The sequence below is a fragment of the Schistocerca americana genome, chromosome 6, assembly GCF_021461395.2.
Source record: "Schistocerca americana isolate TAMUIC-IGC-003095 chromosome 6, iqSchAmer2.1, whole genome shotgun sequence".
NCBI lineage: Eukaryota > Metazoa > Arthropoda > Insecta > Orthoptera > Acrididae > Schistocerca > Schistocerca americana.
Genome location: NC_060124.1, coordinates 603,566,876 through 603,593,038, shown reverse-complemented (window position 1 = coordinate 603,593,038; position 26,163 = coordinate 603,566,876). Strand labels below are relative to the sequence as shown.

The window sequence follows — 26,163 nt, the reverse complement described above, 5'->3', positions numbered from 1 at the left end:
TTTTTTCTTTAGTGGATTAATACATCATTCATTCATATGTCATAAAGGGAAATATTTATGTTTTTTTCATGTGTAATTTGCAGTTGTACCTCGGATTGTACCCTTTCATTTCGACTCGCCCATTTTTGCTGGACAGGCAGCACAAGTAACTTGTCTTGTCTCAGAGGGAGATTTTCCCCTTGACATAATGTGGAGTTTCCAAGGGACCCACTTGTCTTCACAAATGGGTATTTCAACCATGAAAGCTGGGAGAAAAGCCAGCATGTTACTGATAGACCCTGCAAGTTCCGGTCACCGGGGAAATTACACTTGCACAGTCAGAAACCCAGCAGGAACTGTGAACTACACAGCTAGTCTCGATATTCATGGTATGCTGAAATAGGGCAGTATGTGTCATTTAAATGTTTAGGTAGAGGCATGTGTGAAGATGACTTAACATAATACTGAACAAGACTTTTGTGTGCAGGGCTATTTTCACCTTCCTTCCATTCCTTCTACCACTCACTATGTTTAAAGGAGAGTGAAAGAGAAAGAGAATTTTATTCTTGACGTGTATATAGTCCACAAGAAATATCTGATGTCGGAAATAATCTCAGCTTTTCCATGTATCCACAAGATTGAAGTATGTAGTATATTGTTGTTTTACCATTTAATGTGTGGCTTATTTGGGTTCATTAATTCAATTATTTGCTGCTATATACTGCATAAATAAAAATGTGCCGTCTTTTCAGTCTCTGTTAGAGAAGATATGGCAGCAGCTGTACCCAGGATTATCAGTTCCATCGATACGAACAGAATGTAAAGAATTGTGTACACAGTATTGTTTGCGCAACTCTGTGAAAGGTTCATTTCCAGTGTTTCTATCATATCCTATGGTTAGTGGAGGTTAAGTGAGGCAATCCAGTTGGTACATTTTACATGCTTTGTATGTGTTTAATTTATGCAGCAGTTTACTGTGGAATTTTGATTTTGAGTTTTCTCAGTTATTTTACACTTCTGTGCAAGCAGTTTGGAATAAGTAATTTGAATTTTTTTTAGCTCCCTCTTTGTTTTGATATGGTTTCCAGTTATGCCTCGGATTGTCCCCTTCCATTTTGATGCCCCAATTTTTGCTGGACAAGCTGCACAAGTTACATGCCTTGTATCTGAGGGTGACAGTCCTCTTGACATCAGCTGGAGCTTCAAAGGAACACACTTATCCTCACAGATGGGGATCAGCACCACTAAGATTGGGAGAAGGGCTAGTTCTTTACTTATAGATCCAGCAAGTTCTGGACACCGTGGAAATTACACATGTACTGTTCGTAATACAGCTGGAACTGTCAATTATACAACAAGTCTCGATATTAATGGTATGAGATGCTTCACATTCCATAATTATTAAGCTGATAGAAGCATGTACATGTCCTCCTTACACACTCCACACAAGTGATATCTTGTAACTTACTCTACATGCTTTATTGCGTTAGTAAAAAGTTGAACATTTTGGAAGTGACTACCATTGTCTTTCCTCTTGTAAATCTGTAGTACATCTGGTTTGCAGAAGACATAATTAGTGAGCTAGTTCTCATAGAAGAGTGCAAAAAATAGTTTTTCGATGCTGCTACCAGGCTAATCGATTTCCTTACAGCAGAAAAAATAACATCTTACCTCACATGAGGTAATTTACAGTTCCCACATTAAAATCCATTTATAAAGACATTAATTATAATTCACTGGGAAGTCATCTCATGCCACATCTTTTGTGAACACTCTTCTAATCATACTTACAATAATAATTTCAGCAATGTGGGTTGATTAGGTGTTGAGTTCTCATCAGATTAGTTGCTTTGCGAAGAACCTATGCCCTTCCCCTCCCTCGTCCTGTTCCAAAGGGAAAACAAATAGTAGTGCTATATGAAACAAGTAAAAGTAGAAATTGAGTGCTGCTGCATTGTCTGTCATTTGTTTTGAAATTTTATGTGTGTAGTGGAGAAGAAAGCAATGAAATTAATTGTCATCTGCCATTATTCATTCATTCCTTCTCTCATGGTGTTTTATAGATGTCATCATATGGGAAAACTTAGAGATGAGTGAAGTAAGTTGTAATACACATTTTCACAGAACTGCAGCTGTATTAAAACGCTTCTGATGGATGTGTACTATTTAAATAAGAGTCTCATCTTTTTTAAAATGCCTCTGTGGAGAACGGTTTCTTTGTTTTTCTTACTCTTTGCAACATATCTTCATTTCTTTTATTGCAAATGTGAAGAGAACATTAAAAGACTTATAGGGTGTGTTTCCAACAGGAGTGACATTTGAAGGAAATAATACCTGTTGTGGATCATGTTTTGTCTTTTATTTTGACCTTTTGTACCTTTGAGTTGTTTCTGACAGTATTGTACAGTGAATACAGAAATATGGCATCTTGTTTTCATTTTCTTCAATGAAATTAAAAATTAAGGATCTCATTCTTTCAGATTTTTGTTTTATTTTTGTCTGTAGAGATACCGGTTCTACTCCCCATAACATTATCATCTGAATACAGCAGTGAAGGCGAATATGTACAGTTATCATGCATTGCATCAAAGGGTGATCTCCCAATGAATTTTCAATGGTTCTTGGACAATGAAGCAGTAACTCCTACAATGGGAACAACCACAGTAAATGTCGGTCGGCAGACAAGTCTGCTTATTATTCAAAGTGTCACATTCAGACATGCAGGAAATTATACGTGTACTGCCACAAATGCTGGTGGTCAGACAAAACAAAAGGCTCAGCTAATTGTCAAGGGTAAATAATATTTGCGAGAAACAGTTTATGAACTTTAATGTGTTTACCTTTTAATATGTACATGGGCACTATGCAGATTTCCTCGAGAAAAAGTTAGTTGCAAAAAATAGCATTGAGAAATTCTGAGCAAAATATTGTTAGCAGAATTATATTTCAGTCTAATAACATTGACATGAAAGTTAAATTATTTTGTTATGTGGAAGACATTCCCAAATAATATGAGAGATTATTTGGAACTGTGAAACAACTATCATTTACTCTTATTGCAATTAAAAATGTAGCACATGCAGAATACGAACAGCAGGTCCACAACTGAAAGATAATGCAGTTTTTGGAACTCTGGTGCATATTCTTCATTAGCATATTGGTCAGAAAAGTTAAGGATAGCTAGTTTGCTGCTCAGGACATTTCTTCATTTCTTGGAACTGGTGTTGACATAGGCCACATTGCCAGCTTTCCTGAAGATTGATTCAGGGTTTTGTCCTTATCCACTCCTATATTCCTTCCTATTTCTCTTTTTTTTTATTTTGTAGGACAAGTTAAGTCCTTGAGCAGTTCTTGCGGTTAGTGGGAGGACAAGGCATTCCTATTCCACGCACCTCATTGACTATTTCTCCTCTCTGTCTAAAATTATCTTTTGTTTAAATTGTGCCACATACTCTTAAATCCACACTGCTCCCTGCAGTAGGAGAAAGGTAGATAATATCTGAAAACGTAGTAGTGTTATTCAAAAGTGATGTAGCATTTTGTTGTATGAATTTTACATCTTTGGACCTTAAGTATCTCTCTGTTAACTTAATATATTTTGAATCAAGGAGCCGAACTAACTCACTATGAGGAGTATGTGGTTCCTGAATAAAATTGTTGCAATGGAAAGGGAATATCCTGCCTTCTGTTAATTTCCCCTAATTTTGGAAAAGAAATATTCCCTCTCATGTTGTTATCCCTATTAAAATGAAGGCTCTATAAAAATCAAGACATAATACAGGAGGCCCTTGTTGTTTTAACTGTCTGAAAAAAAATATTAATTTTCTTTGAACAAGGCTTTCAAATATGTGTTTGATCTAACATAACAAAAGGAAAACACACTGGTTACTAACATTGTATTTAAGAGTTTGTGGAATTACTAATGCATGTTTCTCTATTAAACTTATTATTTTGCAGTTGTGCTTTAGCTTTTGTTTGTTTACTACCATAAATTCCTGCATGCAGTTGCATTTGCATGTTTGTAGATGATTGTAATTTACTTGTGAAGCTAAAAATGTTTTTGGTCATAAGGTACATTGGAGCTACTTGAATTTTGTTGTACGTTCAAATACATCAGACCCTTCAAATTACTTCAGGATTTTTAACTTTGTTACTGTATTAAATTATATATGTTTGATAATATTGTTGTGTGAAAACCCCAAATGGGAATTGTATTGGACAGATGTCAGCAAACTTTTTCACATAGATAATAGTTTTGAGACTTGTAAAACCTAACTTCATTGTTTCAAATGAAATTAACTGGATAGATAAGAAATGTACTGACACATATGAGAGTTAAGGAAATTTGCAAGCTTTCGGAGCCAGTGGCTTCTTCTTCTAGCAGAAGGGTTGAAGGGGAAAGAAGAGGGGTGAAGAAAAGGGACTGGCAAGGTTTAGCAGATGGGGAGTTTTGAAAAGTCATCCAGAACACTGGGTCAGGGGAGATATCTCATCTGGTGCAGTCCCCAACAATCAATCTTTCCTACTCATCCTGTCCATTAAGCCTTCCTTGACCCAGGGTTCCACGTGACTTTTCCAACGTCTTCCCATTTCCTAAAACTCACCAATCCTTTTTCTTAAACCCTCTTCCTTCTCTTTCAATGCTTCTTTCAAAAGAAGGAGCCACTGGCTCCAAAAGCTTGCAAATATCCTAAACCTGTATATTATGTGTTCTGCTGCTGCGTGATGAGTAGATTTTTTTACATATCCAGTTATATTATATTTTCAAAAATTGGTTATTTTCTTTGATGTAATTAAAATTAAAAATGATAAATGTGGGATGAATACCTCATCCCAATGTGCAGTGATAATACAAATGTTCAACAAAAGTAAAATGGTTGTAGGATATGAAGATGTAGCAAATCATTCATTGGCAAACATAAATTCCTGGCACTTTGTTATTGACCATGAAAACATTTTTAGCTTTTATTTTATGTGTGAATTTGATTTTCAATGACAGCAGATTTTCATTATAGCTGAAATTTACTCATGAAGAAACAATTATAATTTACTGTCACAGTAAACTGGTAATTGCTGTAAGCATTTATGTTGACTGATTTTTGTTGGCAGTCAAAGGCTTGAGACATCTGTGGTACCCAACAAAGTTTCATAACTTACGTAACAAATTCACCACTTTTTGTTCTCTCACATTAATATAATTCAATCAGAAATGATTTTTTCCTAGTTGTTAACTGCTGTAGTTTATATCTATAACAATAAATCAAATTTTCTGTGAAGTTATATTAAAATTTTGTGATATGGGCCCTTCAAAACAAATGAGAATCTGCTGGCATCTTTCATAATTTTACATATATAGTAGTTGTTCTTTTGTAAAATGCAAATGTTTAAAAGAAGTCTCAAGCTTTTTTTTCAAGTGTTGAGAAGTATTTTAAAATCTGAAAAAAGTTATCAAAGAATTATATTTTCAAACTTTAATTTCAAGTAATATTCACTTTTTCTATAAAATTTTTCATTAAATGCTGCTTGAGACAGTATTTATACCAAAATTGAAAAATAAACAAATAAAATATTGAAAAAAAGAGAGATTACAGTAGTGAACAGTATATTAGTATTACACTTGCTGTAGTTGCAAAACGTGTCTCTGTTTTTCGTTAAATTGTTGCAGAAAAAATTTGATAACTTTTAATTTGATAACAAACTGAGTGACAAACAAGAAATATCAAAAAATTGCAATGGAAGTTCTCACTATTGTATGTGACCAACAAAAAAACTCTAAATAGAACTGGAATGTTCAACAGCAATAAATGTAAATAAATATAAAATAGAAAGGGAATGTAACTATGCAACAGCTAAGTATTGGCACAAAGTAATGTGAGTGAGATGAAAAAGAATTGAACCCAAGATGAATTAAATAAATATCCTGGTAGAAATTTTAAAAAAAATTGCACTGTAAGCATTGAATGTTCTGATAAAAAATGCAGAATAGAATGTAAACATGTGAAGAAAGTCTGCAGTTCATCATACAGAACAGATAAAGCAAAACACAGAGCCCCTTCTATCGACTTCTCCTTACCCCCCCCTCACACACATGCGCAAACACACTACTCTGTGTAGAATTGTACTGCAAACATTATTACTGTATCTATATACAAATTGAATCAAGAATGTATTTTGTATTTTTTTGTGGGTGTTCAGTCAATCATTTCCATTTACCAGTGCATTATTTTGATTTTTCCTGTTTGTCACTTCCATGTTCGGCCATTATTAACAGTTCTGTATTAAAGCAACATAACAGCTTGTGTAATACTTCTTGACAGTGTCCACTATTGGCATAAAGTAATATATAATTGGTTGTGTTCTGATAGTGCCACCAAGATGGATTTTGGAACCAACAGACAAAGCATTTGCTCAAGGAAGTGATGCAAAAGTTGAATGCAAAGCTGATGGTTTTCCAAAGCCTCAAGTGACATGGAAGAAAGCTGCTGGTGAGTATTGTTACTGTAGTTACCTGAGAAATTGATTGGATATATGAGGGATATTATTATTATTATTATTATTTTAAATCAAAGAGCACACTCTGCAGATAAACTGAAGAATGTCTTATGCTGACAGATAATTAAGAACATACAGTAAGCCTTCAATTCTTTTGGGAGCTTCAGTCCCTTTAATGAAACTGCAGCAGGAATAGAACAGGTATGGACCTTTAAAAGGGAAATAAGGACATTTCATTCATCAATCCACACACACAAAACACACACACACACACACACACACACACACACACACACACACACACACACACACTGCTTATGGAACAGATATAAAACATGTTGTTTGCTTTTAAATGTGTGCACTCGTTGTGAATGCTTGACAGATGACAGCACTGATGTCACACAGAACTGTAGTTGCAACAGTGAGAGTGAGGATTTTTTGTGATTCTTGAATGGTGGGGAGTGTCCTCCAGGTACAAGTGCCATGAATACTGATGGACAGCCTCAAGGCTGTGCATGTGGATTGTTGCCAGGCAGTGTTGAGGTGTGATGATAGCGTGAATTAGACTTTCTTTTCTTTGATTGTGACAAGGGATGACACATGGATGGGATTTTCCAGTGTCAAACCAGACTGCTAAAGACATTCACATTATGAAAAATGTATACAGCTGCAGGAAGATTATGTCGAGAAGTAACACAATTTTATAGTTTTCATGTGCTTAGTTTGTGAGGAAAAAAATTGGAGGTAATATTAGTTGAATGCATCTCATAATATGTAGGCATAGAGAAAGAATTTGGCAATAAAAACAGTATTATGGTTAGGGTTATGGTCTCATGACAGAATTTCATGATTAAAATTTTCATAAACTTCAAAACATTTTACGATCTGTGGCACTCTTTGTTTGAGGTAAAAACATGTTTGGACAGAAACTAGCTCCAAAAGCACAGTGAGGATTATTTATAAAACTCCTAGTGCCATAATTCCTTACCTGTCATATACTGGCATGATATTTTCAAACTATTTGCAAATGATGATAAAATCCCAAGGAGTTCCTTTGAGAAAACAGAGTGCATGTGTTCAAAAGAGATGGATGTACTCACTAAATTTAAAACAAATGGAATTGTCTGAAGAATTTCCATAAATTCCAGGAAATACTCACTAATTACTGTTAAGAAGAAATAAAAACTTTGAGGTTTGCCGATGACATTGTAATTCTGTCAGAGACAGCAAAGGACTTGGAAGAGCAGTTGAACGGAATGGACTGTGTCTTGAAAGGAGGGTATAAGATGAACATCAACAAAAGCAAAACGACGATAATGGAATGTAGTCTAATTAAGTGGGGTGATGACACTTAAAGTAGTAAAGGAGTTTTGCTGTTTGGGGAGCAAAATAACTGATGTTGGTCAAAGTAGAGAGGATATAAAATGTAGAATTGCAATGGCAAGGAAAGTGTTTCTGAAGAAGAAAAAATTGTTAACATCGAGTATAGGTTTAAATGTCAGAAGTCGTTTCTGAAAGTATTTGTATGGAGTGTAGCCATGTATGGAAGTGAAACGTGGACGATAAATAGTTTAGACAGGAAGAGAATAGAAGGTTTCGAAATGTGGTACTACAGAAGAATGCTGAAGATTAGATGGCTGTGTCACATAACTAATGAGGAGGTATTGAGTAGAATTGGGGAGAAGAGGAGCTTGTGGCTCAACTTGACTAGAAGAAGGGATCGGTTGGTAGGACATGTTCTGAGACATCGAGGGATCACCAATTTAGTATTGGAGGGCAGTGTGGAGGGGAAAAATCGTAGAGGGAGACCAAGAGATGAATACACTAAACAGATTCAGAAGGATGTAGGTTGCAGTAGGTACTGGGGGATGAAAAGGCTTGCACAGGATAGAGTAGCATGGAGAGCTGCATCAGGCCAGTCTCAGGACTGAAGACCACAACAACAACAACAACACTGTTAAGTATGCAAAGGACAGTGTATTTATGCTGTTTTAATATTGGCTACAATAGAAAGCCAACAACTTGAAAACAATTAGCAGAAACGTTTTCCGATGTGGGAATCATACAGAGAGGTTTATTAGGAATTTGGTGGAGAAGAATTAGCAAAAATTGGTGAATCAGTACAGAATAAAAGGAATGTCTCATAAGGAAGCCTTTCTACATATATTTGAATATCTGGGGTTTACGACTCTCATTTTTCAGTTCTACTGAAAGTGTATCTCTATAGACTGTGGAGAATTTTACTAACATTTCTATACAGTGGTGTAACACGTTTTTCTGTTGAGTGTTCATTGAGTAGTTTTTACAATACCTTTTGCATGAGGGGGCATTTGTACAGATATGGCGGAGTTAAAATTTCAAGATACATGAACAGTGGCCTTCACATTGTTCAGAAACTGACACTGAAGATAGTTCAATATATTATCTGTGAATGTATAGGCTTTGCTAACCGTGACATATTAGGAGATGAAAAAGTTAAAAAATTGTAAGCAAAGTAAACCAGCTTTCAACTTTTCACTGTCAGTAAGCATGGAGATTATTGTTATTATGAAGATACCAGATGAGAGTTACTTGTCAGAAACTGCATGCACTGTACTTCATTTCAGCTGAGCAACAATTCTTCATTTACAAGCCAGAATAAAGTATCTTGAACATGAATTAGCAATGGTCTGAAGTCATTCATTGCAGATGATGTTACAACGTAGGGAAACACAAGTTGTTAACAAAAGAAAAATTAGAAAATTAGAACCCACAATGTTTAAAAATATGCTGAAAAATAAGCCAAGTAAAAATAATGGTACTGGCATTGATTTGACAGGAAACCCAAATAGATATAAATTGACTGATACACAGCTGAAAATTTTAACAGTCTTGGATTTCATTAAGTTTGATGTAGAGGAGTAGAGAAGTGTAAAACTGATGTATAGCCTACACATGCTCATATACAGCACCCTGTCATCAATGAACAGAAAAATCTTCTGCAGCAAATATTGCTGGTATTTTTATTTTATTTCACAGTGACGGTTTCGACAGAATATTGCTGTCATCATCAGATCTTTAAAAAATTCTTATTAACATGCATACAAGGGTTCTCGTTGTTTTGCTGGCACATACAAATGTCAATAATAATTTTCCAAAGATTCAATGAGGACAGCAAGGTTCTGTTGAAGTGGTCATTGTAAAATAAAATATAAATACCAGCAATCTTGGCTGAAGAGGATTTTCCTAAATTTGGTATCACAGAGATTATGAAAACAAGTGCTTCCCTAGGGTAATAATATTATCGTTATTTATAATGGTCTGTCTTGATCACAAAAATTGTACATTTCACAGTTGTGTGTGCAATTTTTGCGGTCAAGGTGGACCTTTACAAATAAACTGCAATAATGAGGGTGCAGACTCATTTACAGACTTTATGTCTTTAGTTGATAATATACTATCTGATTTCAACTGAATACCTGCAAACATACATACAGCATTAAAATTATAAAAAAACAAAGTTAATTGGAATCTATTGATGTGAATTTTTGCGGAATTACCCCACAACAGAGCAAATGGATTCAAATGAAAAACTTGTTTATAAGAAAGGAAACAAAAGGTGGATTGATCTTGAGCAACAAAATTGATGTTACATGTTTACACAAAACTAAGTTATTAAAATAATGGGAAACAAGAGGAAAACTAGGAATATGCATAAAAATTAAATAGAGAACAATGACTAGTCCAGATGCGCTAAGCTGGCAGAGTCCAGTCGCCAGGGAAGAACAACGCCGGACTGTCGACTGCACTGCGTAAACAGAGACAGTTCTGGTGCAAGGGTTTCTGGAACAAACACTGGTGTCAGATTTTCTGCCAATTGTGACGTTCCCTGCCATAGGTGAAGTTGGTTAAGATGTTGCTTGTGTCTAGACACATCAGTACACGAGATTTCTACCTTGGTCCTTCCCAGGAGGCACTGTACAGTGGCTTGGCCGTATCGTAGCCTAACCCTGGTATATAGATTTGCACAGACAGGGTCTTTTGGGACATACCTGTGGCGACAAATGTGGGAGGACTGATGTGATGGAAGTGTTGGGTTGATAATGGATCGTTGGGAACATAACGGGCATCATTCAAGTCTCATGGCAAATGACCTCCCTCCTCCCACCAATGAAGGTGTCCCCTGTAAGAGAATAGAAAAAGGGAGAGGGCATCAGAGACTGAGCGATGCTAGCAGAGTTTAGATATTTGAGCTATGAAAGTTCTTAAAACACGTTTTGCCAGGGCATTTGAAGCTGGGGGGAATGGGGCTGTACAGACTAATGTGATTCTGTTAACTTTACAGAATTCCTGGAACTCTGTGGAAGTAAACTGGGGACGATTATTTGTTACTATAGTTTCTGGGAGACCCTCTAAGGAAATGATCTTGGCTAAGGTCTGGATGGTAGCAGTGGAAGTGGCAGGAGGCATCCTGAGATAATTGAGTATCCAGAGTCTGCATCTACCACAATGAGCCAAAAAGTCTCCAGGAAGAGGCCAGCAGAATCCAGGTGAATTCTTGACCAAGGGGTTGGTGATGGCGACAAGAAATATCTATGTGCAGGGGCCACTTTCTTCAGTTGGCAAGTGATACAAGTGGAAAGCAAGTTTGTAATGCTGTGTCCGTTTCTCGCCAGTGTTTGTGAGACCCCTCCCCACCTCAGCGTCCCTGGTGGAGGAGTTCCAGGGCCCTCTATTGAATCAACATGTGTTCGCCCGTTTTCCCTTTGGAGCAGTACGATACACTGTAGTGCAGAGAGGTCATTGTGGTGATTGCAGAAGGCCAGAATTCTGGCCCTTTGAAAGAGCATAAACAGTCAAGAAACCTTAATTTTTGTGGTCACTGGTTTCAATCAGTTACTGAGCATCTTAAGACCTCATATGACATTGGGACCGAGCAAGGTGGCGCAGTGGTTAGCGCACGGGACTTGCATTCAGGAGGACAATGGTTCAAACCCATGTCCAACCATCCTGATTTAGGCTTTTCGTGATTTCCCTAAATCACTTCAGGCAAATGCTGAGATGGTTCCTTTGAAAGGGCATGACCGACTTCCTTCCGCATCCTTCCCTAATCTGATGGGACCTATGGCCTCGCTGTTTGGTTCCTACCCCCGAATCAACCACCAACCATGCTGGGAGGCAGTGGCAGTGACTGGAGCAGTCATTACAAACTCCATGAATGTCAACTGCTCTATGAGTTCTGCAGATGGTCAGTAACTGACAGAAACTGCTAACCAAAAAAATAAAGGTTTTACTTTTTTGTTCATTTTAAAAAAACTGCTGTTTTCCAGAGAAATGTTCTCAAGAATTACTGAAGTTATGGGTTCTGTAGTTGCTTTCTCTTGGCTGACTACCAAGATTGGGCACATCTGAAGATCTTGCCATGGTGCTGTGCTGTTTGGTGCTTCATGTTGTTTGCATCAAGAGGAAGATAGTTTATGGCTTCCGCCATTGTAACATGCAGGTGGCAGCAGACCTCGGGATCTTTGTTGAAGACAGGGTCCTACCCTACAGGTGGACAGGAGAGAAGATCCGCATTAGTATGGTGCATTGTCAAATGAAACAGGATGTTGTATGAGTAACTTGATAAAAAGAGGGCCCAATGTTGTAAGTGTCAAGCACTCTAAGTGGGAAGATTTGCCAAAGGGCATGGGGGCAGAAGGAGTGGCTTGTGTTTTGTGAAAAGTGTGAACTGATGGGTGTAGAAAAAATCATGGAATTTCTTTATGGCACATGTTACGGCAAGGGCGTCCTTCTCGACCTGGCTGTAATTTATCTATGTGTCATTCATTGTGTAAAAAACAAAGCAATAGGGTGTTCCACCCCATTTACAATGTGCAACAGCACTGCCCCCACCCCATAATCAGATGCTTCACCTGTGAGGACCATTGACGCTGCTGTATCATGTTCTCTTAGGCAAGTATGTTTGAGAATGGCCTGCTTCATACTATGGAAGCCACTGTAAGCATTGGTCCATCCATTTCCATGGTATGTTTCTTTATAAGAGCTGATGTAATGGCTCCACTGTTGAGTGCCACCGAAGGATGAAGTGGCAGTTGTCATTGGTTTGATCCGGGACCAACTTCATTTGAGAGATGTCCTTGGGGGTATGCAGCTTTTGGACTGCCTCACGTAAGATGGGGTGAAGTGGATACCTGAAACACTGACTCTTTGTCCCAAATACTCCACTTGATTTACAAAGAATTCACACTCATCGAAATTGCAGTATAAATTCACTTTCTGAAAAATAATGAACAATACTTCTAAATTATGAGTGATGTCCTCCTGTTTTTCCTGGCACCAAAGTATCATCCCTACAGTTAGCCTTACCAGGAACTTGCCTGATTAACTGCTCTAAGTATATTTGGACCATAGGTGGTACACTGGACATGCTGAAAAGCAGTCAGTTATATCAGAAAAGTTCAAACAGTTTACTGGTCACTAATAAGTTCTTAGAGCGGGAGCTGCAGGTAGGCAACCTTTAAGTCAACCTTGACAAACATTCTACCCATAAAGATGAGTCATACCCCACCTTCAACTTCGGAGGTTTGATATGCATTGGGACTGCTTGGGCTTCAATGGTGACTTCAAAGTCACCACAGACACGGATCATACCATAAGACGATGGAGGATGCCGATCTACTGTTGGGTGCTGGGGGCAGAACCCTCTCCTCTTGCAGGCATTGAAGTTCAGTGTGGAGCCTGTTCTACAGAGCAAATGGAACATTACGAGCTTTACAAAACTTGTGATTGGTTTGCAGTAACATGGTAATGCATGTCTCAGAGTTGTTTATCCCCATCTTATTCGGTGAAAAAATCATAGGGAACCATTGAATGAAATGTTGCACCTGCAGTGGTCTATCCACTGACTTCACTGTCAGCGCAGTGTAGTGTATCTCTAAACCAAGCGCGTTAAGAGAACCGTACCCAGCAAGTTACAGGTGTCCATGGTAGTGACAAACAGGATGTGAGTCACATCTGTTTTGTCCTTTAACATGTATTTCCATGGAAGAAACTATCAGCGAACTTATATCATTACTGAAACTCTTAAAAGGTGTGGAAAGTGGTTGAAGAATGGTGCCTCCACTTTTTTGTACATGTTCCAAACAATTATTGATGGATGAATCAGTTTCAGTTTGTAAGGACACTGTCACTGTGATAATTTGAAGCCCCAGTTTCATGCGCTTGGCCGAAGATGTGATGCATGCTACGTTGGCATTTTCGAACTCTGTCTGGTCCAGGGCCTGCACAGATTGTTCCGCTTGAGCATAACGCACATTCACATGTGAGGAGGAGATGCAGACCTCCACTTTATGTCCTATTTTGCCGCAAGATGTACATCTCAAAGGTCAAAATGACATTGGCGGCATGGGTGTTGTATGAAACATAGTGCACAGTGGTAGGTCCAATATTAGCAGCCTGTTGAGGGGACCCCATCCTACTTGTAGAGTGGCCATTGGTGCCTACTGGTGGGATTGTCTGGCTCAGATGTGAACACTAGGGCAGGATCATGCAGAGCCACTGAAGAGAGGAGTGACTTTTCATATAGCTGTGAGAAAAGCATCAAGTTATGGATCTTTGAGGTTGAGGAGATCGTGTCACAGTTTTTGTCAGGAGGTTGCACTAAAACCATGTCTCTGACTAGGGAGGAAGCGTAAGACTAATAATGCTACCCACTAATACTCCTGAATTCACAGTGTCTTAAGAGTCCCTGTACTGAGCAGTCTACTCATAGTATGATTCAGCCATGCGGCTGGGGTGTGGACCTGTGAATCAGAATAATCTGAGAGGCTAGACTTGATCGTATCACACGGGAGGTCTTGAGACTCTGCTTCAGGTTATAATAGTTTCACTAACCGGAATACTAAGGAGCCTCCAAGAGCCAGGAGGAAAGCGCAACACTGCATGTCACCTCATAGATGCAGAAGTGTTGTTCCAGTTGGGTGATGTAGCAGTCTCATGGTTACACCTACCAGCGGAAGGGTGAGAAGAACAGTGGCAGTTGACAGATATTTTGCACCGCTGAGGCTGTCTGTGTGTGTTTGACTGACACTAGCAGCGTGGGTTAGGTGATGGCCTCCACCCATGCCATGGGCCTCCTGTTGGTTTGCTGTATTTGCTGGAGTAGGACAATAACTGGGTTTCTGAGGTCCAAGGTCTCTGGTGGAGCTGCCATGGAGATAGAGAAATCGCCAGTTCACTTTCTGCAACAGCACGCGTAAAATACAGTTTTTAACTCGTCACTATTATTATGTCCGACATAACTGATACACGAACTCTAAACTGGAAAAATATTTAGTGTCACCTTTACATTGAATGCACACACTTCTGAGCTTTCAGCCTTAGTACTGTATGTTAACAACAACACAGAAAAATGCTTCTGGGAGTGTCTTCCAAAACTAATCAATTAACACCATATAAATTAAATACTTCTTCAGAAAATTTACTGTTGCAAGAAGAATTATTCTTGAACACTGTAGTAAACAACACAGTTTTACAGAATGTTAATAAATGGAAAACAAATAATCAAGTCCCTCCTGGCCAATATAACTCATAGAACAAAAGTTAAAGTTCTGACAAGCCACCATCGAGCACACTCATCGTGAACACTAGGGCCATGCTGAGTATGAATAGCAAAAAAAGTTTGTGTTCCTCACTACAATCATCAAAACAATGACAGTCCAGATCCTTCACACTGGCAGAGTTCGGTCCCTGAGGCTATGGTGTCTTTATTGAAGAACGGTGGTGGACAAGGGACTTGACAGCAATGTTGACGGCAGCTCTAGTGAGCTCCATTAATTCCAGGCTGGTGAAGTCACTGCCTTCTGTTGCCCTTGTGCAAGCTTCAGTTCTCAATGTGTCAAATGCTACATCTTTCTGATTGGCTGCTTGGCTGGGTCACAGAAGCAGAACATAGTCTTGGTCAATGCACGTCAATGCTAGCTGTGCGTGACAATAGAGACTTTGGTGTGGCTGCTGGCGCCACACTCTGATGGTCTACTTGCTGAGTTTTTGACCCTGTCATGACCTGAGTGGAGTGGATAGTGTTTGAATTGTGCGGCTGGCAGGCGTTTGACCACTGTTTCCCCATGATAGGCATGCCACAGCAGATGAATTCAAAAAATGCATTGTAATTTTGTCTATGTGACCCCCTCATCTAAATATACCAACACTGGTTTAACATTCTCGTTAATATATCTGATCCAGAAGTATTAGATGCTTTACATTTTTCTTCTGCTTCTTTGCTGGATTATGATATTCATTTACTTTCACATCGTTATTATTTTTCCTTCTAACCCTTTTGTCATCTCCCAGTTATAATGTTTTTCTAATGCTTTACAGTCAGACAGTTACTGCTATATAATTCTGTCAGCTCTATCCTGTTATTTGTGAGCTGTCAGTGAGCACAGAATTTAATCTTGATTTATGCACTTATTGCTTATAGTGAAGAAGAGTGAACAAAAAGCTATGGTAATACATATTTATTTGATTATATTACAGTGTTTTAGATGTAGTGGAAATGAAATACTTTGTAACTCTTTACCAGTCTATAAAAAATTCAAAAATATGTCTGTCTTTGAAAACAAAGCAGATCTGAAATACATTGCAAATTTTTAAATTAGTACTGACTGAAATCTGAATATTTTGCATGTGAAGTGTTATTTTCAATCTTTTTCAGGTGACACACCTGGAGATTATAATGATCTTAAGCCCAACAACCCCAATATAAGAGTGGAGGATGGGACACTGTCAATAAATAACATACAAAAAACTAATGAAGGCTATTATTTATGTGAAGCTGTAAATGGCATTGGGTCAGGATTGTCTGCTGTTATTTTAATCAGTGTGCAAGGTAGGAAAAAAGATTTAAGTAATATAAAGTATAATGTTTATTATTATAATATTTAGTGTGCAATATTATGAATTTTTCCAACAGTGTGGTTTATAAAAACAATAATTAAGCTCTTGACAAATTAATGTTGTTTTAGACATTGATTAAAGTGCTAAGAAGGAATACCAAGTCTCAAATACACACAGAAACAAAGAGTTGGATGTTATAGCACAACTTCTGAGTTACAGCTCCATGATAGTATTTCGCTTAACATAAATGCATAGCCAGTAGCTGAGTGTGGTGCCTTTAAGGCTGTCTCAAGCTATCATCTCCTGAGAAATCTGTATATGGGTTTTTTCATTTGTAATTATTTGAAATAGTGGCACTCTGCTAGTTCAAAATTGTTGATGCTTTTGTGGCCACTTGTTGGCATATTGTCTGGTGGCTTTAATCTCAGGCTCTTTGGCTGACATTTCTGTAATAATTTTCTGACTTTTGCCAGCAGGAGGTGCTGGCATTCTCAAAGATTTGTTCTCTGTTGCTGGCAGTCACCAACAATAGAGGGCGAATCTTTGACAGTGCCAACTAGTCATGCTGGCAAAACATTTGAAGGATCTTTAAAGAACTGTCATCTGGAAAACACGAGATGAAAGTCATCAGGTAGCCTGTTAGTTGATCCCATATTTATTAGCAGACTCTGCATTAGAACAAATTCATATACTTTAAATCAGGCTGTTTCAGTCCTGCTCCATGAGTCACTGTTACCCGCAATCAACTGTCAGCTCACCCATAAGTACAGGCACTTGTAATATAGGCTACTTACCAGATGGTCCTACTAAAATGCATTCATGCCTCTCATCTATGTGCATGAGCCATCTGCTGACTCTGGAGCCCAGCAGGTGCTCAGCAAAGGCTTACAATTGTGCAGGCTTCAGTACAGAGCTACCTGACTGCTCACTCATCAGCAGCTTACCCAACAATGGGTGCATGGCAGTATGCAGATTGACATCCAAGCTGGAACAGCCTGCTGTAAAGACTTACATTTCTGTGGAAGGAACATCTACTCTGAACTGATTAATAACTGTATAGGAAAGCCCTGGTTACTCAGAATTGATTTATTCTCTTTGCACAATAAACTCAGATCCACATTTTTTTCCCTCTTGTCCCTCTAAATTAGTTCTGGCCTTCACAGCCCTCTGCCTTCCCTAGAATCCTGTCTCAGAGCTCTTTACTCATTGGTAACTTAGCTCTTGGTTCTAATATTAATAAAAACTATTTTACAGCTCCCCCTCATTTCGAGATCAAATTGCGTAACCAGACATCACGTCGTGGGGAACCAGCTGTCCTGCAATGTGAAGCTAGAGGTGAAAAACCAATTGGTATCTTGTGGAATATGAATAACAAACGCCTTGATCCCAAGAGTGACAATAACAGGTACAAAAAACAAAAAACAAAACATCTTTATGGTCGTAGTTATTGATACACTAACTAACTTTTGCATACTCCAGAAACTGATTAAGAATACTTTACAGATCCACATGGGCTTGTCAAAGCTTGTAGTGTTATGTAAAACATGCAACATTACTGGATATTGATCATGTATACAGGGTTAATTGGTTACTCTGTATCCGAACATTAATCTTCATTTGACTGTAAGAACCGCACAAAGACAAAGGCAAAGGCAAAGTAAAGTAATTTTTAGAAATGCTTAAAACTATCAGGATTTCAGTTGAAGTGATTAAAAAGATGCAAAAGTCAACAACAAATGGAACACTGTTGTAGTTCCCAGTGTTAACATGCAACAGGAGTCAAACACGAAGCTATGAAGGTGTGCTGAAAACTAATGCCTCCGAATTTTTTATTCCCTTGTCAGTATATTACATGTCATGCATGTTACTTGGTCAACTTTCCTGCCTGTGCCGCTAGAGGGCTCAGAATTGTAGCGTGTGATATGGCAATGTGTAATTTAACTACATATGTTGCTGGACTGCAGGACACTCATAAAACTGAAAGCATTAATTCTAAGCGTTTATCCACACATCAAGCACCCTCTGCTACAGTATAACAATGTCAGACCCCACATGAGTGCTGTGAAATCTACAACCTGACACCTTGGGTCCGCTGTCGTCAGTCATCCTCCATACAGTCCTGACTTGGTCCCATCCAATTTTCCATTGTTTCCAAAGTTTAAAGAACACTTTTGTATATTTCACTTGATTGTGATGAAGCGGTACAAGCAGAGGTGAGGTGGTTGCTCAGTCAACAAAGACAAACATTCTACAGTGACAGCATCAACAAAATGGTCTGCCATTGGGAAAAATGTGTTCGTCACCAGGTTGGCTATATTGAGAAATAAATATGTAGATGCAAAGAATAAAGGTGTAAGTGTTAATAAAGTTTGTTGTATTTAAAAAGCTTTAAGAGTTAATATGGAAGCATTAGTTTTCAGCACACCCTTGTATATTTAATTTCACCCCACTCTTAAATTTCTGCATGCCAGTGGGCATGCACAAATGCCTGCGTGGATGCATCATCTAGCTACTGCCCCAAATTCCATATCACTGAAGAGAATTATCAAAACATGTTGCTGTTTAATTATTATGTGTTGTTTGAGAACTGTACCACATCATAGATTTTAGGTGGAGTGGGGCCTGGACTGGGGTAGTGCAAATGTGGGATTATTTTGGCTCTTGTAGAAATGCTATACTGGCACCTTGTCATTGGCCATACCTGCAGCAGCACATGGGAGAGCAAGACACAGTTTCCAAGGTTACAACTAGTGTGACGGGCTCCGTGCCAGCACAATGTGCGACCGTACTCTGCTACCAGTTGTAGTATAGAATTTGGGTGGAGTCTGATTTGGTCTGGGGAGAGTGCAGGCACAGGATTATTTTGCTGGGAAAAAAATGTATTAAAACAATAAATTCCTTTCACAACAAATCACAAGAACAGAATATTAAACAAAGTTGGCAACTCAGGGCTTATTTCAACAAAAACTTTATAAAACAATATATACCTTACACAACAAATCACAAGAACAGAATATTCTACAGACCTGACAACTAAAGACGTTATTGCTCAGCTCTAGTTCTTGAGCAAGCTGGGCACTAGAGTTGTTGTTGTTGTTGTGGCCTTCAGTCCAGAGACTGGTTTGATGCAGCTCTCCATGCTACTCTATCCTGTGCAAGCTACTTCATCTCCCAGTACCTACTACAAACTACATCCTTCTGAATCTGTTTAGTGTATTCATCTCTTGGTCTCCCTGTACGATTTTTATCCTCCACACTGCCCTCCAATACTAAATTGGTGATCCCTCGATGTCTCAGAACATGTCCTACCAACCGATCCCTTCTTCTAGTCACGTTGTGCCACAAACTTCTCTTCTCCCCAATCCTACTCAATACCTCCTCATTAGTTATGTGATCTATCCATCTAATCTTCAACATTCTTCTGTAGCACCACATTTTGAAAGCTTCTATTCTCTTCTTGTCTAAACTATTTATCGTCCATGTTTCACTTCCATACATGGCTACACTCCATACAAATACTTTCAGAAATGACTTCCTGACACTTAAATCAATACTCAATGTTAACAAATTTCTCTTCTTCAGAAACGCTTTCCTTGCCATTGCCAGTCTACATTTTATATCCTCTCTACTTCGACCATGATCAGTTAATTTGCTCCCCAAATAGCAAAACTCCTTTACTACTTTAAGTGTCTCATTCCCTAATCTAATTCCCTCAGCATCACCCGATTTAATTCGACTACATTCCGTGATCCTCGTTTTGCTTTTGTTGATGTTCATCTTATACCCTCCTTTCAAGACACTGTCCATTCCCTTCAACTGCTCTTCCAAGTCCTCTGCTTTCTCTGACAGAATTACAATGTCATCGGCAAACCTCAAAGTTTTTATTTCTTCTCCATGGATTTTAATACCTACTCCGAACTTTTCTTTTGTTTCCTTTACTGCTTGCTCAATATACAGATTGAATAGCATCGGGGAGAGGCTACAACCCTGTCCCACTCCCTTCCCAACCACTGCTTCCCTTTCATGTCCCTCGACTCTTGTAACTGCCATCTGGTTTCTGTACAAATTGTAAATAACGTTTTGCTCCCTATATTTTACCCCTGCCACCTTCAGAATCTGAAAGAGAGTATTCCAGTCAACATTGTCAAAAGCTTTCTCTAAGTCTACAAATGCTAGAAACGTAGGTTTGCCCTTCCTTAATCTAGCTTCTAAGATAAGTCGTAGGGTCAGTATTGCCTCACGTGTTCCAATATTTCTACGGAATCCAAACTGATCTTCCCCGAGGTCGGCTTCTACCAGTTTTTCCATTCGTCTGTAAACAATTCGCATTAGTATTTTGCATCTGTGACTTATTAAACTGATTGTTCAGTAATTTTCACATCTGTCAGCACCTGCTTTCTTTGGGATTGGAATTATTATATTCTTCTTGAAGTCTGAGGGTATTTCGCTTGTCTCATACAACTTGCTCACCAGATGGCAGAGTTTTGTCAGGACTGGCTCTCCCAAGGCTGTCAGTAGTACTAATGGAACATTGTCTACTCCCGGAGCCTTGTTTCGACTCAGGTCTTTCAGTGCTTTGTCAAACTCTTCACGCAGTATCGTATCTCCCATTTCATCTTCATCTACATCCTCTTCCATTTCCATAACATTGTCCTCAAGTACATTGCCCTTGTATAGGCCCTCTATATACTCCTTCCACCTTTCTGCTTTCCCTTCTTTGCTTAGAACTGGGTTTCCATCTGAGCTCTTGATATTCATACAAGTGGTTCTCTTTTCTCCAAAGGTCTCTTTAATTTTCCTGTAGGCAGTATCTATCTTACCCCTAGTGAAATAAGCCTCTATATCCTTACATTTGTCCTCTGGCCATCCCTGCTTAGCCATTTTGTACTTCCTGTCAATCTCGTTTTTGAGACGTTTGTATTTCTTTTTACCTGCTACATTTACTGCATTTTTATATTTTATCCTTTAATCAATTAAAGTCAATATTTCTTCTGTTACCCAAGGGTTTCTACTAGCCCTCATCTTTTTACCTATTTCATCCTCTGCTGCCTTCACTATTTCATCCCTCAAAGCTACCCATTCTTCTACTACTGTATTTCTTTCCCCCATTCCTGTCAATTTTTCCCTTATACTCTCCCTGAAACTCTGTACAACCTCTGGTTTTGTCAGTTTATCCAGGTCCCATCGCCTTAAATTCCCACCTTTTGCAGTTTCTTCAGTTTTAATCTACAGTTCATAACCAACAGAATGAGGTCAGAGTCCACATCTGCCCCTGCAAATGTCTTACAATTTAAAACCTGGTTCCTAAATCTCTGTCTTGCCATTATATAATCTATCAGAAACCTGTCAGTATCTCCAGGCTTCTTCCATGTATACAACCTTCTTTTATGATTCTTGAACCAAGTGTTAGCTATGATTAAGTTGTGCTCTGTGCAAAATTCTATCAGGCGGCTTCCTCTTTCATTTCTTAGCCCCAATCCATATTCACCTACTACATTTCCTTCTCTCCGTTTTCCTACTACTGAATTCCAGTCACCCATGACTATTAAATTTTCGTCTCCCTTCACTATCTGAATAATTTCTTTTATTTCATCATACATTTCTTCAATATCTTCGTCATCTGCAGAGCTAGTTGGCATATAAACTTGTACTACTGTAGTAGGCATGGGTTTCGTGTCTATCTTGGCCACAATAATGCATTCACTATGCTGTTTGTAGTAGCTTACCCGCACTCCTATTTTTTTGTTCATTATTAAACCTACTCCTGCAGTACCCCTATTTGATTTTGTATTTATAGCCCTATATTCACCTGACCAAAAGCCTTGTTCTTCCTGCCACCGAGCTTCACAAAAACCTACCTGTCCGATTGAGGGATCTGACATTCCACGCTCCGATCCATAGAACGGCAGTTTTCTTTCTCATGATAACAACGTCCTCCCGAGTAGTCCCCGCCCAGAGATCTGAATGTGGGACTATTTTACCTCCGGAATATTTTACCCAAGAGGACGCCATCATCATTTAACCATACAGTAAAGCTGCATGCCCTCGGGAGAAATTACGGCTGTAGTTTCCCCTTGCTTTCAGCCGTTCGCAGTACCAGCACAGCAAGGCCGTTTTGGTTAGTGTTCCAAGGCCAGATCAATCATCCAGACTGTTGCACCTGCAACTACTGAGAAGGCTGCTGCCCCTCTTCAGGAACCACACGTTTGTCTGGCCTCTCAACAGATACCCCTCCGTTGTGGTTGCACCTACGGTACGGCTATCTGTATCGCTGAGGCACGCAAGCCACCCCACCAACGGCAAGGTCCATGGTTCTTTTGGGGGGGGGGGGGGGGGGGGGCACTAGAGTATAACAAATCAATTAAAGACTTCATAAGCAACATCATGAAATGACTTAATATTAGACACAGCCCTAGACACATAAGGGGACACCAACGGGAACAAAATAACGTATCAAAATGTTCATACTCTTGGCCTATGGACATTACAGTTGGGCACCACTCAATGTAATAGTACAAATGCGTAAAGTCAGAGTCACCTCTAAATAGTGGAATCACTCTTTTGTCCCACAGACTTTGCAATTGGGTGTCAACTCCATATAGCAGACCCAGTGAATAGTAACACCTACTTCTGTCTCTACCTGCCAATTACTCACTACTACTACTACTACTACTACTACTGCTACATTATAAATCTACCTACACTGTGAAGAACAGTAACCACACAATTGACAGAACTCTTGTTTTGAGAAAAGTTAACGATGACAACAGTGAAGCAATAAAGAAAGTAACTGAATAAGTAAACAAGTAAAATGTATAACAATGAGTGGAATGTGGGTATTGTGTGATAATAGAGATCAAGGCCATGAGGTTGGTGGCATGTGAGGATAATTGTAGAGAAGCATGTTCTGACCTGTGGCAGTCAAATAAACTAGTATGTGGTGGGAGAATCTAATTAACCTACATAGTGTATCAGGCACTAGGGTCACGTGAGTCATGCTGTAGAGATGTTCAGCAACTGGGTACTGGATGCCCTCAAGACCAGTTCTTGTTTGTCCATTCATGCACACAGCCAGTTTGATGCTGATCATTTGTACATAAAATGTGCAGAGTGAATCTCTGTTAATGGTTAACATCATGGCCCAGTGCTTCTGAATATGGTGTGTTTGACCTACTCTCTCTGACACTTTCCCCTTCAATCCAGTTTCCCCTCGTTTTTAGAACATCCCAGGATGTGAATGATCTGATCCTCCTCTCTAACATTAGTCATCGTATCCCAGAGGAAGGAACTAGTAGCTCTTTAGAGCTACTACATGGGACAAGTTTTCCACTTTTAAAAGTGTCTATCAGCAGCACTGGAATTTTTACTCCTAAACGTAAGTGATGATCAGCTGTTCTATTTATTTGAAATTTTATAGTTTTCTCAAGTGTATTTTCCTTTATAAGTTGCAGTCCACTGTGTTCCTACTGCAGTTCATGCTCACAAACAAAAGTTGAAACAAGAACCCCACTGAAAAGTGGTTGTAGTGCTGTTGATTCTATTCATCAGATATTCTCACTGGTAAATGTTTTTTTAAATTACCACTACCAATCCCAGACTTTGTCAACTAGTGTATTACTTATTTATTTAGCGACATGTTTCGAGGGCTATACCTCATCTTCAGGCTAAATGGCATTACAAAAACAACTTTACAATAAGGTCATACTGATGGTACATAGTGTTTTCATAAATGCTGTGGTCATCCTGTGGAAAAAGAGAAAACTTAGTAAGAGGCAATGTCGCTTTGGAAGCTGGACTGATGTTTGCAGGAAAATCTTTTGTAACAGTCACTCACTTTGTGACATCAATATGACCTTATTGTAAAGTTGTTTTGTAATGTCATTTAGCCTGAAGGTGAGGTATAACCCTCGAAACATGTCATTAAATAAATAAGTAATACAATAGTTGACAAAGTTTGTAACTGGTAGTGGTAATTCTCAGTGGTCTTTTCATCTTCCCAAAAAATTGAAGACTAATAATAAACATATAATATGATAATGATATATCTTGGTAGGAGGGATTAAACACTGCTTAATGCCTTAATAAAGCAACTTAGAAACAAATTTTCAGTAATAAAGAACATTTTAAGACATTTAGTGAATTTTTCTTAACATTGTTTTTATTTGTATTAGATACTTTGTAAGTGAAGGTATGTAACTATTCTGTTCTGTAGAGCATTCAGTTTAGCAGTGTGTTCAGAATATATTACACTAATGTGAACTTTTACTTTGTGGTTATTTCTCAATTGCTGTTACTGCAATACCATTTCACAGATACACGATCAGAGAGGAAATACTTCCTAATGGTGTTTTGTCTGACCTGAGCATAAAACGAACTGAGAGAGAGGATTCTGCTCTGTTCACATGTGTTGCTACAAATGCATTTGGGAGTGATGATACAAGCATTAATATGATTGTTCAAGGTAATGTTTGCTGTAGTAATGCTGATAGCTGGAAGCAGTAGATACTGTTTGTGTTGGACACATACCTGCATTCTGTACAAGTACATGCAACAGTGTTGATTTTTTGACAGAGGTTCCTGAAGTACCTGATGGCTTGAAAGTTCTGGATAAATCTGGCCGATCTGTTCAGTTGTCTTGGGCTGCACCATATGATGGAAAGTCTCCAATCAAGCGTTATCTTATTGAATTCAAACATGCAAAAGGTATTACATTTATTTACTTATCTGTGTATTTGGATTGACCATTTTGAAAAGGGGTCATCTCCAGTTTTCCAAATTTTACAGGAGAAACAAAAACCGTATTATAATGCTTACATTTTGCAGAACGGTGATGAATCTTTTTTCTGTTAACAGTTGTCTTGTTAGGAATAAAAATGTTATTTTGGAAAGTTTTAACCTGTTCTTGTGCACAAGGAAATTAATTTTTCATGAGAGAGATGACTTGTTTCCAAAATGCACTTTTTTTAGGTTGTATATAAAGAGTATTTGTATTTGCAATATTACAAAAATCTCCAAATGAGTCTTATGCTCTCACACAAATAAACTGAAAAAACTGTGAAAACAGCACGATGGTTCTGGGAAGTCCGCACAATAAAATGAACTTTGTTTTAGAATTCTTCAGAAGCTTCATCATTCATGGTGGCAGGCCAAAGGTAAATCTCATCATCAAATTCCTAGTGTTTATCTCATACATATTGGTACAACTTATTTAAATCTTTGATTTTCTCAACATTTATAGGAATTTTCCCAGCGTAAGATGGATTATTAGATGGATCTCGGATGAATAGCAATGAGCCAGTTCATTATTTCCTTAGTAAACGAAATTGATCCTCTATTATGCAATCTGCAGGGGGTTTCACAATCACAGTTCCTGGTACCTGACTTGTAAATTGAAATTCATAATACTTATTCACTGCAAAATTAGATTTTTCTTTGTTAGGGGTTGCTTGGCCAAAACGTTCAGTTGAAAGGACTTTCTTTTCGAAGGATGTGTGCCACCAAGTATTGAATGCTGCCACATCTTGATGAGTAGCATGCTTTACATTCAATTTACTCAAATTTGATGACCTTTCAATTATATCTCGTACTGTTGAGGAGAATAAATCCTGTCCTGATGTCAAATTCTCCTTTTCACCATCGCAAAATCTTGGTTACAATCTTTGAAGGGATGGTTGCCTTGAGCAAAGTACAGTATTATTTTTGAAAACCTTCTCTTTGTGACAATGGGAATAAGAATTCTACTTTGGTATTGTTAAGGTTTTTGCCCCGGCAACCATCACAGAATAGATTAAGCTGTTCTGCTTCACTATGGAT

General features: G+C 38.4%; 1 protein-coding gene across 1 annotated transcript in view; it reads left to right on the top strand.

Moving 5' to 3' along the window:
• The window catches only part of LOC124619387 (Down syndrome cell adhesion molecule-like protein Dscam2), an 853,562-nt gene that overhangs the window by 666,770 nt on the left and 160,629 nt on the right, over window positions 1–26,163 (top strand). The window contains exons 13-18 of the mRNA XM_047145731.1: window positions 2,485–2,772; window positions 6,345–6,464; window positions 16,169–16,342; window positions 17,605–17,755; window positions 24,663–24,811; window positions 24,922–25,053. Of these exons, the coding sequence (XP_047001687.1) occupies window positions 2,485–2,772; window positions 6,345–6,464; window positions 16,169–16,342; window positions 17,605–17,755; window positions 24,663–24,811; window positions 24,922–25,053 (1,014 nt within the window). The remainder of the gene's footprint in view (window positions 1–2,484; window positions 2,773–6,344; window positions 6,465–16,168; window positions 16,343–17,604; window positions 17,756–24,662; window positions 24,812–24,921; window positions 25,054–26,163) is intronic.